Raw genomic sequence first — 17168 nt, forward strand, 5'->3', positions numbered from 1 at the left:
ATGAGTTTCAGTTTTCCAGTTTCCAGTTCACTTTGAGTCCATGCAAGCAAATTTATGATTTCCTTGCTTTCTTTGAATAAAACATAAAATCTTTTGAAAAATTTAAATTCTTTGAAAGGTTCAACTTCTAAGGTGAAAATGATGTCAAATTAGTTTAAGGAGGGTTCATTTTGCTTATGGTTGAGCTAGGTGTCTGCTTTAGTCCTTTTCTAATTCGAACTGTGGAATTAGTGATAACTATTGAGATGAGAAATATGTGTTCATTTCCCAATTACTTTATATCTATGTGTATAACCTCATGATATTTTTTCTTGTGTAGATTTTAATTTTTATCTTTTCCAATTTATTATTTATTTTGCACATTCTTTTGTTGGTTAGTTTGCATTCCTATTCATTTCTCCTTGTCACTATTAAGATTGTCGCAGTTGGATCGGAACCTGTGCTCACTTGTTTCAGTATTAATGGAACCACTCTTTCACAACTAAAATGTGCTCCTCAATCTTCATTTTCTGTTTCACTTCACCCTTCTGGAGTATGATTTTGCCCTCTCCTTGTAACTTTCAATTCTCTATCTAAAAGATTGTGCACTTGTATTTTTAGTTATTCTAGAATTCAGGCGTGGTCGATATCGCCTTCTAAGTAGGCTTGCTTCTGCTAATTTCAGTCTCACCATTATGTTGAATCTTTAAATAAAATGCTGGAACCTCACAATCTCACATCATTCTTTTTTTTGAAATTACTTGAGCTGAAAATGTTGTTCACTATTGCATGGTCTGTTCCTCAACTGTATTTTTTTATTTAGTGTCATTGCCAATGCCAAGTGAAGATTGAAGACTATGGAGGGACAAAAGAGTTGTATAGCATTGAAAAAAACAATAGGCTACACGAAAGTAGAATTTCTCCACATGAGTCTGAACTTGATCAAATTCAGTGAAATGAGTTTTGTAAAAATCCATTTTACATGGTTACTGGGTTAGGTATTTGAACTGCATTTAAGGCATTTGAACTGCATTTAAGGCATTAGCCCTTCGATTTACTTCTATCTAGATTTAACTTTGAACGTTGGTGTTAACCAATAAGCTCTGCAATCTGTCTAATGTACTAGATAATCTATAGAAATTGTAGCAAAAAAGGTAATAAAACACAGCTAATATAAGAATACTGTCAGAGGTCCTTAAAGTGCAAGCTATTTGATCTTCTTTGTTAGCTAACATTCAAAAATACAGTCCCCTGTGCAATTTTCTGCTAGTATCTTACATCTCTTCCATTTTTTCCTGCTGGATTATGTAAAATATACATGCTTGATCTTCAGGTTATAGCTGTTGGTGGCTATGGAGCTCTGGTGGATGTCTTAACACAGTTTGGGAGCCATCTGTGCACATTTCGTTGTCCTGGCCTGAACAAGTTTTCATGAAATATGTGTTCCTTTCTATCAGTATGTTATATTTCGATGGTAATTGCACTTTGGATCCATCTTGGTAATTATACCTGAGAATTTGTTGCAATGTGCTCAGAAAGTGTTTCTTTTGCTTGGGTCAGTTATCTCCAATGGAACAGGCTAATTGTCTTGGTGTATGCTACTATGCTTGGCCCCTTATATGTTGGTGAGCATTTCCATCACAAGTGATTCCTATAATTTCCAATTGGGTTGTGGAAATAACTTCAAATCATTATGCTTTGGGTTGTATGTATTTGCATTTAAATGCATAAAAATGAACTATGGTGCGGACCAATGCTTCGGTTAACTGTATATTTGTCAATGTTCCACGATGAATATTTCTATTCATCTTGAAAATTGAGTTGAGTTGAGTGAGTTGAGTTGAAGCAATGCCAAGTTTTGAGTAGAATGTTATTGGAAACATATTCCTGTGATTCGAATGAATGCATTTGTGTGAATTGTGATTACTAGGGGTGTAATCGAGTCGAGCCAAGCCGAACTCTTGGATGTTTGAGTTTGATTCGTTTATAATCGAGTCGAACTCGAGTTTTATTTAACGAATATATTTATGGCTCACGAGTTTATTCGAGCTTTTATCGAGCCTAAACGAGCTTAATAAATATAAATTATAAATTTAAATATTCATTAAAAACTAAATTATATATTTTAAAAAAATTATAATATTCTGTTAAAATTTATAATTTTATTCTAATAAATAAATTTAATATATTTGTCTATGTTTTTCATAAGTAGAGTGTAAAATCTATAAATTCAATATCAAAACTATTATTTTTTTTATTTAAAAGTTTATTCATGAGCTTAACGAACATGTTCACGAGCTAACGAGCTGAATATTATGAAGCTTGAGCTTGATTTATTTATCTTAACGAGCCTCATTAAACGAGCTCAAACGAGTTTTTATCGAATCAAGCTTCGAATAGCTTACGAGCGACTTGACTCATTTACACCCCTAGTGATTACTTGTGGAAGTTCCTCTCTTCATAAAACAATTAGATAGGGTTATTCAAGGAAAAGATAAAATAATCAATATGGTCGGAGGATATTTTTTCACTTACGGTTTGATTTAACTATCTTTTATTATTATTATTATTATTATTTGAAAACAGAGTTTATTCACTCGTGTCTACAGGTTAATTAGGAGTAATGCTAAATATTCATACTTTTAAATCAGTTTGCTTATTCATTTTAGTTTAGTAGTTGAAATGCATTGAACAATGCAACTCTTGGAAATGCTGAGAAAATAGCAATCCCAAACTTCTGTGCTGGCAGTATATTTACCATCAACATCTGTGAACTATTTTATTTTATTTTTATCCTGCATAGCAGTTGCAATCTTTTTTCAGCTAAAGCGATTCTGATTATAGTTCTCCATTAAATTGTGAGCGTGCCATTCAATTTACAACTGTTAGATCCTTGTAATGCGCAAATTGCAACGCCTTCAATTCAGCTATTTCCAGCTGCAAAGGTATGTATGCATTCTTTAGCTGCATGGTCCAAATTTTCCAGCATTAACGTATTTATTCTATACGAAATCAAATTCTCATCGCAGTATTATTGTGATCTTTAGCAGGATTACAAAATCGTCCAGTGGAATATTAATAATTGGTCTTTTGGCTGTTATTTCCACCAATTTGGGAAAAAAATTATCTCGTCCACTTTCCAATTCTGTTTGCACGTCAATTCGGATAGAGCTTGGATCATAATTAAATATAAGTTGAACTCATTTCTAACTAGTTATGTTTTTTAGGCATTACAAAATAATTGACTATCAATTTCTCATTAATAGAGGTGTAATTGAGTCGAGTCGAGTCGAACTTTTGAATGTTTGAGTTTGACTTGTTTATAATCAAGGAAAGCTTGAGTTTTATTTAACGAATATATTCATTGCTTACAAAATTATTCGAGTTTTTATCGAGTTTAAACAAACTTAATAAATATAAACTATAAATTTAAATAATTATTAAAATCTAAATTATATATTTACTTATTAAAATTTATAATTTTATTTTAATAAATAAATTTAATAAATTTATCTATATTTTTCATAAGTAGAATATAAAATCTATAAATTCAACATTAAAATTATTATTTTTTCATTTAAAAATTAATTCATGAGTTTACTAATGAACATGTTCACGAACTAATGAGCTGAGTATTATGAAGCTTGAGTTTGATTTATTTATCTTAACGAGTCTCATTAAATAAGCTCAAACAAACTTTTATCGAATTGAATTTCGAATAATTCATGAACGACTTGATTTATTCACACCCCTAGTCATGAAGTTGGATCCGTACAACGAAAAGAAAACAAGCTAAGGTATGCTATCAGACTCCAAACTCTTTTTAGCAAACAGCATATGAATTTTGAACACTTACTTGATTAGCACAGCAAGGAATATAAGCAGCAAAGTAAGAGCGTGTCAAAACTAGAACAAGGTATGTCAATATCTTGACTTTCCGATCGGCACAAGTGCTTCTATGTGTTATAAAGCAAGTGTTGTTTTCTATGTTTAATTTTGTTTCTTGTTTTAATAAAACTATTTTGCTTTATCAAGCCCACCCAGCTGGAGATATAGATGGAGAAAGATATATACGAGTGTTGCAACTCATAATCTGAGTTATAATACTAAGTTGAATTCTCAAATTCCATGGATATCTCTAGTTCGGACACCCTGGACTTTCCTTTCGTTGTCCCAACTATTTCAAGCTGAAGTTTTTTTTCCCTTCGTTTGAAAAGACGACCAACCAATTTATCGTGATATTTGGATCATCTTTATTCGTCAAATTTGGGTAGAGTTCAAGTATAGAGAAAAAAATTGAGTTTCCTAATATATATGAAGTGATTGAAATTATTGAAAGAAGTGAAGGAAACATAGTCTTTGATTCACATGCAAAGAGTGTGCAGAAGTAATGACTAAGATGATAAGTTAAAAGAACACTCAGGTGGTGTTTGGTTCTCTCCTAAGAATCGGAATGAAAATAGGTATTATAGTATTGTGAAATAGGAATAGATATGACTTTGGGTATCATTCTTAAAAATAATGTTTGGTTAGTTAAATATTTTCAATCGGAATGAACATAAATTTTCTTTTTTACCCTTAGAGGAAAATAAGATAAAAAATTAGATGGAAGAGAAAGTTGAATGTGAGAGAAACATATGATGAAAGAGAATGATGAGAGAGAAAGTGTGATGGGAAAATGAAGAGAGAGAAAGTGTGATGAGAGAAAATAAGGAGAGAGAGCGTGATAGGAGAGATTGAGAAAAGAAAAAGTTGATGAAAGAGAAAGTGTGATGGGAAAAAATGAAGAGAGAGAAAATGAGAGATTAAGGAGAGAAAGTATGATGAGAAAATATGATGAGAGAGAAAGTGTGATGAGAGAAAATGAAGAAAGAGTGCGTGATGGAAGAAAATGAAGAGAGAGAAAGTGTGATGAGAGTATAAAGGTAGATCCGCTACCTTAGCGGCCCCCTAGTGTCGGCCCCACGGATATGGAGGTTCATGCAGGTACACGGGCCATAGGCGCATGGCGGGGTAAATCTCAGGTCGTCAGTTCCTGAGAATCGACCCCTGGCCATTACGCCAGAGATACCATGCGTCCACCGTCTGTGCTACGCCCTGGGGGCAAGTGTGATGAGAGTATGATAAGAGAGATTGAGGAGAGAGAAAGTATGATGAAAAAATAAAGAGAGAATGAAGAGAGAAAATAATGAGAGAGTGTGTGTGATGAGAGAGAATATAAAGAGAAAATGATAGAGAATGTGTCACTACAACAAAAAACCCTCATAGACATCGGTGGAAAAATAATGGTTTTAAGCAAAAACCGATGTCTTTGAGTATTTTACATCGATTTTTTCAAAAATCGATGTCTATAAGCGCAGATTTTCGCTCATAGACATCGTTTTTTTAGGCGATGTCTATGAGCGCCTTTTTTTCGTTAATAGACACCGATTTTAACAGCGGTTTTTAAAATCCGATGTATAAAATAAAATAATTTAATTTTTCCACCCATATTTAGCCGAAATTTGCAACACTTCACTCTTCCCTCCAAACCTAAACTTATCGCCCTCCAAACCTAAACCTATATCGCGCCGTCCACCCATACTTAGCCCTAAACCTATATCGTCGCTACGGCACCACCACTTTCCTCCGACTATCTCTATCAGCCCCTCATCTCCCTCAGCCCCTCATCTCCCTCTTCTCCTTCTAGCGTACCTGCCTCTCCGGATCAGGATCAAAACCACCTGCTTCGGTCCTAAGCAAAATCGCAGCATAAATGATAGATGCAATTGTTAGAAGAAGAATAGAGAGAGAGGAAGGAATAAGATGAGAATAATAAAATCTATTGTTCATTGATATTTGCCTTAAGGACAATACAATATATAATGTTCAAAAGTACTTGGTCAAATAACTAATTAATAAATAACAGAATTATTCTAAGAATAATTTTGAGAATAATTATAACAGAATTATTAGAATAATCCAAATACTAATATGATTTGATTTGGTAATTTGATCCGGTCAATTTGGATAATTCTGTTATATCTCTTTTACCCCCCGACAAACTCAGCGGGAGATCTCTGACGTTGAGTTTGCTTGCTAACTTGTTGAAACGTTGTCTGGATAGTGGCTTAGTAAAGATGTCAGCGATTTGATCTTCAGCAGAAATATAAGAGACGGATAACTGCTGAGTTGCCACATGTTCACGAACAAAATGAAAATCAATTTCCACATGTTTTGTACGAGCATGAAAGATTGGATTTGTTGTAAGATATGTTGCTCCAATATTGTCGCACCAAATTTTTGGTGCAATATTTGATGCAAGATGAAGTTCATAGAGAAGTGATTGAAGCCAAATAATTTCTGACGTTGTATTTGCTATAGCTTTATATTCTGCCTCAGTGCTTGAACGAGATACCGTAGGTTGCTTTTTCGAATTCCATGAGATAAGATTTCGTCCAAGAAATATTGCATATCCACTAGTAGAGCGTCTATCTTCAGGAGAACTTGCCCAATCCGCATCACTATATGCATGTAAATCTCGAGATGATTGGCGATATAAAAGAAGACCATGTAGAATAGTGCCTTTGAGATAGCGAAGTATTCTTTTTACATTATCCCAATTTTGTTCGGTTGGAGCATGCATGAATTGGCAAGCATGATTTACCGCAAAAGTAATATCAGGACGTGTGATAGTGACATATTGTAAGGCCCCAACAATACTTCGATAAATTTGTGGATCAGATAGAGCAGGAGATGATAAAGTTGGAGAGTTGTTTATAGCAATTGGCGTAGAGACCGGACGTGCTCCATCCATTTTGGCTTTTTGAAGAAGTCCAGTAATGTATTTGCTCTGAGAGAGAAGATAGCCATCCTCATGTGGAATAAGCTCAATACCAAGAAAAAAATGAGCAATACCCAAATCTCTAGTAGGAAATTCTTGATTGAGAAGACTTAATAAAGTTGTGATACCCTTGTGATCATTGCCAGTTATCAAAATGTCATCCACATAAATAAGAAAAAATATCATATTTTCATCATTATATTTGTGAAATAGAGACGAGTCAGTCTTTGATCCAGAAAATCCTTGAGCTTGTAACCAATTAGATAGTCGATGAAACCATGCACGAGGAGCTTATCGAAGACCATATAAGGATTTCTTGAGTTGGCAAATATGAGATGGAAATTGTGGATGAATGAAACCAGGTGGTTGCTCCATAAATATAGTTTCCTCAAGATGACCATGGAGAAATGCATTTGAAATATCCAATTGTCGTACAAGCCAATTAGAACTAACAGCTATTGATAATAATAGTCTGACAGATGTAATTTTGATGACTGGGCTGAAAGTGTCATTAAAGTCAATACCTGGCTGTTGACTAAATCCTTTAGCTACAAGTCGAGCTTTGTATCTTTCAAGAGAATCATCAGCTCGATGCTTAAGACGGAATACTCATTTAGAGCCCACAACATTCATTGAGGGAGTGCGCGGAACTAGAGTCCATGTTCCATTGCGCAGAAGTGCATCAAATTCTGTAGCCATTGCACTACGCCAGTTTGGATCCTTGTTTGCTTGTGTAAAACAGGTTGATTCAATAGATTTGGAAGAAACCACTAGAGCTCGTGGAAGGGGATATCGAGTTGCATTTGGTGGGCAACGCTCATAAATATCACTAATGGGAAGCATGCGACGAGGAGCATTATCATCTGAATCACTTGTTGATGACGACGAGGAAGTAGGCTGACATGGTGATGTAGATGACGGACTTGCATTATCCGAGGAACCAGAGAGCATATTATCTTCGATCGGCGAGACTTCTAAGATTGGAGCAGCAACCGGAGGTGATTCTGATTGTATAGGAGAGTTATTAGAGAGCTCCGGAGTAGGACCTAGAATTCCATCACTTCTGATAATATTAGGTGGCATTAAGAAGGTGCCACTTGTATCTGGAGGAGAGATTGAAGAAGCTACCGAAAAAGGGAATAAAAACTCATCAAAAGTAACATGTCGTGAAATATAAATTCATCCTGTTGGTATATGCAAGCAACGATAACCATGGTGCAAATTGCTATAACCAAGAAAAACACATTGCAGTGAACGAGAGTCAAGTTTGTGTTTAGAATAGGGGCGTAACCATGGATAACATGCGCACCCAAAAATTCGAAGGAAAGTGTAATCAGGGGTTTGATTATAAAGTTTTTCAAAAGGACATTTATGATTGAGCAATGGTGTAGGAAGTCGATTTATGAGATATACTGTAGTGCTAACAGTTTCATCCCAAAATTTGCGCGGAACTAATGCATGATGAAGAAGAGCTAAGGCAGTTTCAATTATATGTCTATGTTTTCTTTCAGCAGAGCCATTTTGTTCTGGAGTGTGAGGACAAGAAACTCGATGAACAATTCCACAAGAGACAAAATGACGATGGAGAGCTTGATATTCGCCTCCCCAATCAGAATGAAAAGAGAGTATTTTACGATTAAAAGATCGTTCAACTTGAATTTGGAAATTACAAAATATATCAAATAAATCAGATTCCTTCTCATAGGATAAAGCCAAGTATATTTACTAAAATGATCAATGAATGTAACATAATATTGAAAACCTTGATTAGACAAAATAGGTGCAGGGCCCCAAACATCAGAATGGATTATTTCAAGTGGAAAATTAGAAACATGATCAGATAAAGAGAAAGGTAGCTTATGACTTTTAGATTCCATGCAGGCCCTACATGAATAAGATGGAGAGGAGGTAATAGAAGTAGGTAAACAATACCTATTGATGATTGACTGAACAATACGAAGGGAAGGATGACCAAGTCGAGCATGCCAAGCTGGTTTATTTGTGTGTTCACCAACAAAAGCTTTGATTGAAGAACTCTGAAGACAATAGAGGCCATTTTTGATTCTCCCATAAAATACAATAGCATTTGTTCCTCTATCCTTTATAAGATAATGATTATGATGAAATTCAAAAATGACATTGTTATTAAGACAAAACTGGCATGTAGAAAATAAATTTTTAGTGATAGATGGAACATGAAAGACATTGTGCATGTGAAAAGTTCGATTAGATAAATGAACATATGTGTTTCCAAGATTAGCAATTTGCAAACCTGAACCATCGCTTACTTGCACCGTATCTGAGCCATAATATGACATTACGTCTGTAAGGATATTATAATTTGATGTGACATGATGAGTTGCTCCAGTGTCAATATACCAATCAGTAGATGAGAACTCTGGGTTTTTACCACAAGTAGGCACAGACGAAAGAACTTTAGGATATACTTGTGAAATAGATGGTTGTCTTGAGGCTGTAGGACTACCAATGAAATTTGAATCAAATGGACTAGGACATTGAATACCAAAATGTCCAATTCCAAGACAAATTTGAGATTTTACCCTAGACCAATCAAGTCTTTTAGGGCATATATTTTCAGTATGACCAACTATATGACAAATTTGACATCGGTCTGGACTTTGCTTTTGTCCTCTTTGATGTCGTCGAGTATTTGACATCTAAAGTAAAAAATAACTTGTCCGGTGGTAGTGGAAAAAAAATAGAGATTAAGGAAGAGGAAAGAGAAGTAAAGGGGTTGGCAGCGGAAGAAAATAAGTATTTTTCGTTTGTTTTGAAAAATAGAGAAGAATAAGAAAATTAAAACACGTAGGAGAAAATAAGAGGCTTGAGGGAAAAATTTAAAATTCGCCGCTTATACGATCTCCGCCTCAAGAAATTGAGGGAAGATAAAAAGAGAGAGAGAGAGAGAGAGATGACTCTGATACCATGTTAGAAGAAGAATAGGGAGAGAGGAAGGAATAAGATGAGAATAATAAAATCTATTGTTCATTGATATTTGTCCTAAGGACAATACAATATATAATGTTCAAAAGTACTTGGTCAAATAACTAATTAATAAATAACAAAATTATTCTAAGAATAATTCTGAGAATAATTATAACAGAATTATTAGAATAATCAAATACTAATATGATTTGATTTGGTAATTTGATCCGGTCAATTTGGATAATTCTGTTATATTTCTTTTAGCAATCCCCCCCCCCCCCCTTCGAAGAGCACACCGGCCTTCCCGTCGGTGATCCTCTGCACGATCCCACTGTACATGTGGAAAGGGTTTTTGGGGTTCTTCACAATCACGATCATCCCGAGCAGGAAAAGGGGAAGCTCGGGGAGCTTCGGCTTCGCCCGCGCCAGCAACACCGCGATACTCTCCTCGCTGCCCGCCCTTGCCTTTGCCTCGGAAGGAGAGGGGTTCCGCTGGATGAAGTCTTTGAGGCCCTTTTCACCGCCTGGGAAGATTGAGGGTGAAGATTGAGGCCCTGTGGAAATGTGAAAACCCTAATCCCCTCCTTACATCTACACTCTTACCTGTTGCAGTTCTTTGATCTGATGTTAGTTTTGTTTGCCTTTTCACTATTGTGGTCGTCGCTGGGAGATTTGAGTGGATCGGTTGATATGTGTAGGGTTTACTGGATCGATTTGTTTTCTTTGCAAATCTACGCCCGTAGATCGGTTTGGTTCCTGCCTTTTAGTGGTTGTCTGCGAGACCACCTTCGAACTCCGATTATATCAATCTCCTGAGTCTACAAAATCTGCACTCCGCCAAAATCGAACCTTTCCTCTCTGAGATACCATCGTTTATGATCAATCTTCTGGGGGCAAAGGAGAAGGAACAAAGAAGCGGAGAAGCTCGTGGATTCAGCGTGGTTCTCCATCTTCAAGCTGGTTTTCTTCTCTCTGGAAAGTTCCAACTACATTTAGGGGGTTGGAGCGATCTTAAAGGCATTCTTTCTGATTTCTGGGTTCTGATTTCTGGAGTGCTCTATTGGATTCACTATATCAGATCTAACATGATCGCTTGTCTTTATTCTGCGAGAGCTGAGTTTTTTTTCTTCCGTGAGAATTTGTGAGTGCTCAGGATTTCCCAAGCTTAACAACATTCATTTCTTTTCCTTATTTCTAATTTCTGCATTCTTGTTTTCTTCGTTTCTTGTTGTTGAATGTGTGCTGGTTAGCGGGTCTCGTGAATTTGCGTTGTTTGACATAGAACATGTTGAGTTTTCAGTTAAATTGTTGCTCTCTCCTTTTAACATAATTAAATAATTATTTGCGTTGTTCGACATGGAACATGTTGTTCGACATAGAACAATCCTCTCTCCTTTTATACTGAAATAATACTCTGATCTTTCTTAAAATTATTGTCAATTAAATTTTTTCTGCAAGAATTCATGTCATTTATGGTTGTAGTTATACTCACACTAGATCTGTTGATTTTCAGTCTCCTGAAGATTGTGCAGTCTCAATAACCAACATTGTTCGCAACCATGAGACTGAATACATGGCATATCTTGAGGTCACATATCGCCTATCTCAATTTCTCTACAATTTATTTAACTGAGGACTTAATGTATAACTTCCTGTTTATGCAGGCATCTTATTTAAATTTACCCGACACCACTTTCAAGGTACTATTAAATATTCAGAGAACTATCTATCTTTTGACAGGATCTTTCAGGATGGTTGTGTTTTTGGATAATTTCAGTTATCACTCCAGTGCAAAATATGATCATTTAGACTTGGGTTTAGGAACAGTTGGTTCTTTACCAATGAATTTAGGAATTGATTATCAAAAATGTTGAAATGGTCTTATCATAGGAATTAATTTATGCTTTATATTAGTGGTCCTTATTTATTGACCATCGTCGGCCCAGATTATCCTGGCCAGATCAGACAGTTGAAAGAATGCCCTCGATAAAATGCTCGTTCTTGTGACACTGCCGTTCTCATGGCTATCCAAAGCTCGACACACTTCTCTACAATTGCTATTTGTTTGTATTCTTTTTTTGCAGATTAAATGTTTCTGATAGCTTTCCTTGCCTACTTTGATTCAACATTAAGTAAAGAGTCCCTAAAAGCTATCTTTTACAGGATCTGAGGAGGAAACCTCCTGTCACTCGAACTCTTTTCCCATGGCAGAACACCATCCAATTCAGCCTCACCAAGGACATAAACAAAGAACTTGGAATCGGAAAGTGAAAACGAGGAAGTTGAGGAAAGTGATAACCTTCGTTCTCACGCTCAAACTTCCTTTTACATGAATTTAATTGACAATAATTAAATAATTTTAATTGACAATTTATTGTTCCATGTTGAGTATCAATAATTGTAATAATTTTCAGTTAGTTTTTTTCCTTCTAAATATGATTATCTACATGAATTTTTAAAATAAATTATTGCTGCAAGAATTGAAAATGAGAAATTTGACATTGGTGTTCTTTCTAAATTAAACTTACAACTCAAGAAATTCTATAGCCTCATGTGCATGGTTGGTAACTTGTGTTTACTATCATATGTTGATGAATAGCCTAAAAATCACTTCTATTTCTACCTTGAGATATGCTGATAGTTTGTTGGGTTTGGATCAGGTTGTTGAAGTACCAAATGTCAGCTGAGATGATATTGGTGGGCTGGAAAATGTCAAGAGGGAACTGCAAGAGGTAGTTTGCTGGATATGTTTGAGGTTTTATGTCCACCAAGTGTGATTTTTTCTTTCTGATGGTGATATTCTAGGACTTCTACAGCATGTATATTTCTTCTATTTTTGTTCTTTGCTGTAGTTAAGTAGACCAAATAATACTTTTGTTTGACAGATTTGAACAATGGATGTTTTAACTCAGAAAACTAGGCATTTGAAGGTGAAAAGTGGTGAGATTAGGGAAATGAAAGGCGCAAGAAGAATGGAGCAGTATAGCAAGTTGAACAGATTTTGATTCTCATAATTTAATGTAGTCTCAGCTTGATTTTTGACTCACGATGTTCTACCTTGATGTGTACAATATCTATTAGCTTTTGATGTAAAAAGAATATTTGTGTATTTTATGGATACTGTTGTAAGAAGAATATTTATGTAATTTGTGAATATTTGTGTATTTTATGGATACTGTTGGAGGAAGAATATTTGTGTAATTTGTGAATATTTGTGTATTTTCTTGGATACTGTCGGTTTTTCACTGTTTCGGAAATCGAATTTGTGTTGTTAAACAATACTGATATTACATCGGTTTTTCACCGCTGTAAAATCGGTGTCATTAACTAATATTACATCGGTTGCATACCGCTGCCAAAACTGGTGTTATTAATATATAATATTACATCGATTTTACACCCGATGTCGTTAAGTGATACTACACCGGTTTTAACCCGATGTCTAAAATGGCAGACCTTTTACATCGCCTTCATAGACATCAGTCGAAAATGTAATAGACATCGGTTGAAAATCGATGTCTATGAGGGTTTTTGTTGTAGTGTGTGTTGAGAGAGAATGAGAAGAGAGAGTGTGATGGAAGAGAATGAATAGAGAGAAAGTGTGATGAGAGAAAATATGGAGAGAGAGAGTATGGTAAGAGAGATTGAGGAGAGAGAAAGTATGATGAAAAAAATGAGAAGAGCGAAAATAATGAGAGAAAGTGTGTGACAAGAAAAAATACAGAGAGAAAATGGTAGATAATGTGTGATGAGAGAGAAAATATGTTGAGAGAGAAAATGTGATGATAGAATGAGGAGAGAGAAATTATGATGAGAGAGAACAAGGAGAGAGAGAGTAAAATGAAAGAAAAATTGAACAAATATACTAAGAGTATTTTCGTCCAAAACTTAATTCTTATTCTCATTCTATCAAAACCCAAGGGAGGGGGTGAATTTCATCTATACTCAAGTTTTTAGTTTTCATTCTAAAATTTTAATTTCATTCCCATCAATCATATATAAAATTTAAAAATAAATCCATTTCCTCATTCTCGAACCTTTAAACCCAAGATGAGGACATCATCTTAGGTTGCGTTTGGTTGGGTGTAATGTAATCTAGCTTGTAATGTAATCAAATTTGTAATGTAATGTAATGTAATCTTGATTACATTACTACGTTTGGAAATGTAATGTATGTAATATTTGATTACAAGGATGATTACATTCTTTTGTTTGGTATCTATTATTTTTTATCAGGAATGTAATTTGTATTATTATAAAATGACAAAAATGTTCTACGGCCTCTACTGATGGTCGCCGCACTTCTGCCGGACCGGTCGGCGGTCGGCCGGCGGTGGGGGGCGGGGGCCGACGGTGGACTAAGGGTATATTCGGTATTTAAATTTTGGTGGAACGGTAACCTCGTAATGTAATCAGATTACATAGCATTTGCTTTGTAATCCAGATTATAAAACTTCACTACTTTTTGTAATCCAGATTACATTACATTACAAGTTTAAAAGTGAAACAAACAAAATAATCTACCTTGTAATATAATCAGGATTACATTACAAGACAGATTACGCCCTACTAAATATAGTCTTATTGTTATCTATATGGATCCACATGCAAAAATGAGGTTGACAATTAAGTAGACTGTTCAAGACAAAAAGTGGCACTTGAACAGACTTGTTCGAATTAGGTAGACCTAGACACTCTAAGGTTGCTGTTTTGATGTGTTTCCCTCATCTGGAATTGAATCAGATTATTCATACTGTTTTTTTTCTCGCAGAGTGGTACGGTCATACAGTGTTTTTCTCTAACCAATCGTCTCGGCATGGGTAAACGGAATTATATATTTGAGAAATTTATAAATTAATTTAATCTTGTTTAGTTTATCTACTTTACTATACGTTGATATTATTTGTTTAAATAATTTGAAACTAAATTTAAGATATCACAATTTTAGCATTAATGAGGGAGTAAATTACTAAATAAAATGAATATATATAATAATTTAATCTTGTTTAGTTTATCTACTTTACTATACGTTGATATTATTTGTTTAAATAATTTGAAACTAAATTTAAGATATCCACAATTTTAGAATTACTAAGGGAGTAAATTACTAAATAAAATGAATATATATATATATATATATATAGTATCTGCATCAGATATCCTATTCAAAGATTTTACTTTAAATTTTAGATAGGGTAGCTAAAAAATCTTTGCATCAGCTACCCTATCCATTCCTTAAATTATGCATTTATGAACAGTACTTCTCTAAATTTAGGGAATGAATTCCATTCTCTAAACATTATAAAGGAAAGAGAAGAAATAGGGAAACTGATATATGATATTTTGAAAAGTGGATATCCAAATTTAATAAAGTAATTTTATATTTTAAAGTATGTATTTTGGATAAAGAAGTTGGTGTGGATACTATAAAGAAATATATTAGTTTTTAAATTCCACGGGTATTCCAGTACTCCACGTGCGGCTCTGTTCATGGCCATGAACCAACCTCATATCTATCCAATACAAGAGAAACATGTAGTCAAGATTGGTCCACTCGGCGTGCTGTGCGCGTGACGTTGGGCAATATTGTATATCGAGTCCAATAATAATATTAATTGGGATGATGATAAATATTCAATCACATTTTTACAATGCAAATTTGTAATTTGTTATATATAAATAAAATACACAGAAAGACAATGATCCTGTATACCGTGACTGTATATGGATATATCAATTAATTATTACCTAACATTGGACGTGCAGTTCGTTTTATTCTTTCAATTTTAATCAAAATATATTTGTCAATGTAAATCTCCCTCTCATGCTTTTTAAACAAAGTAAATCGTTTAAGTAACACATGCTCAACTGAACTGTTTCATCAAATATATTAATCGAGGAGTGCATCCATAAAACTAAACTAGATCATGCTTGCTTTCCCAACTCCATTACCAGGAACATCCAAACTATGCATTCTTCTTCTTCTTCTTCTGGCTTGAACTCTTTCATCAATCACTTCTAGGTGTCGAGACTGCGGATATGAAGAGCAAGCTAGAAGGACACCAAATCATTAGTTCTTGCAAGGTATGCACATTAATTTAATATGTTTATTCATATTCACCAGGAAAATCTTGATCATATATATATTTTTCTGTACCAGATATAGAATCAAATGGATTGTTTTGGTTGGGGGATGAATCCAGCGTACACTGACCAGGACTGGAGTATCGAAGGCTGCAACCATTTTAGCGACAAGTTTGAGGTGAACGAACTCCAACGGATTCTCCTTGCTTCTTCGTCAAGAACAAGTTACGATTTTGACACTGCAGTAATCATCAATGGTGAGTCATCTGTTTGTAACTCAACTCCATCGCAGTCAGTTCTGATCATGAGGTCAGAACTCGGTCGTCCTGGACGAGTCTCCGACGACGATATCTCAGCCATCATTTCGAGCTGCAAGAGCGGCAACATTTCCACGCACGAGGGTTCGCGGACAGAGTTGGTCCCGGCGGAAGAATTGGCTTCTTCCTCAAGATCATCGAATTACGGCGGCGGCGGCAAGAGAAAGTCGGATCAAGAAATCAAAACCCCCGCCGGCGTCGACATCAGCTTCGCGAAGCGACGGAGAGTGGAGAAGCGAACGGAGAGCTCTGGTTCGACGACTATAGACTTCGTTCGGAGCGGGGAACTTGAGCCCGACGAGGAGGCGATCATGCAAGTGAAGGAGATGACTTACCGGGCGGCCGCGCTGAGGCCAATTTGCACGGTGGAGGCGGCAGCAGCCACTAGGATGGTGCCTAAGAGGAAGAATGTGAGGGTATCGAGTGACCCGCAGACAGTGGCAGCGAGACAGAGGAGGGAGAGGGTGAGTGAGAGGTTGAGGGCTCTGCAGAGGCTGGTCCCGGGGGGCACCAAATTGGACACTGCATCAATGCTCGATGAGGCTGCCAACTACCTCAAGTTCCTCAAAGCTCAAGTCAAGGCCTTAGAAACCCTAGCTAAACCTAGGTTCAATCATCACCATGATGCTGCTGCAGTGAGACAAGCTTTTCCCATGCAAAGCTTTTCTCCCTTCTTCTACCCAAAACCCTAAATATCATCATTTATGTCTTCACCATTATAGCTTAACTAGGGTTGAAGGCTCGCATTATTCATTCCTTCTTCTCTTTTACTAGTTTGTTAGTTTTAATTCTCGATCTTATTGCTAATCTTCCTTTTCTCAGAGGCTAAAGCGGCTTTTAATTACCAGCTAGCTTTGAGTGGCTTTTCCCATGCAAACCCTAAACCAAGATTTATGATAGAGTCATGAGTGCCTCCTTTCTGTTTTCTTTAGGGAGCATGGAATGAGCTTTAATCCATCCAGCCTTTTGAGGCGCAAAGGCTGCTGCAAGAGAATCATATGACTATGCAAGAGAAGAGA

At 35.7% G+C, this 17168-nt stretch overlaps 1 protein-coding gene and 1 long non-coding RNA gene across 3 annotated transcripts; both read left to right on the forward strand.

Annotated features, from left to right (window-relative positions):
* Window positions 1-10038: 10038 nt before the first annotated feature.
* On the forward strand, window positions 10039-12471 carry LOC122002541. 2 transcript variants are annotated; one of them, XR_006117674.1, is made up of 4 exons: window positions 10039-10312; window positions 11262-11336; window positions 11413-11448; window positions 11912-12471. It is a non-coding gene; the product is annotated as an uncharacterized LOC122002541 (long non-coding RNA). The 2 variants fall into 2 exon arrangements; XR_006117684.1 differs by lacking the exon at window positions 10039-10312 and adding an exon at window positions 10414-10889.
* A 3470-nt stretch (window positions 12472-15941) lies between these two features.
* LOC122042568 (transcription factor bHLH87-like) lies at window positions 15942-16841 on the forward strand. The gene has a single exon (XM_042602744.1). The coding sequence runs from the start codon at window positions 15942-15944 to the stop codon at window positions 16839-16841; it is 900 nt and encodes a 299-aa protein (XP_042458678.1).
* The last annotated feature ends 327 nt before the right edge of the window (window positions 16842-17168 follow it).

The sequence above is a fragment of the Zingiber officinale genome, chromosome 1B (genome assembly GCF_018446385.1).
Source record: "Zingiber officinale cultivar Zhangliang chromosome 1B, Zo_v1.1, whole genome shotgun sequence".
NCBI classification, from domain to species: Eukaryota; Viridiplantae; Streptophyta; class Magnoliopsida; order Zingiberales; family Zingiberaceae; genus Zingiber; species Zingiber officinale.

What these genes read in the sequence shown, in the direction of transcription:
- LOC122042568 (XM_042602744.1), top strand. Translation starts at nt 15,942, where the DNA reads ATGAATCCAGCGTACACTGACCAGGACTGGAGTATCGAAGGCTGCAAC.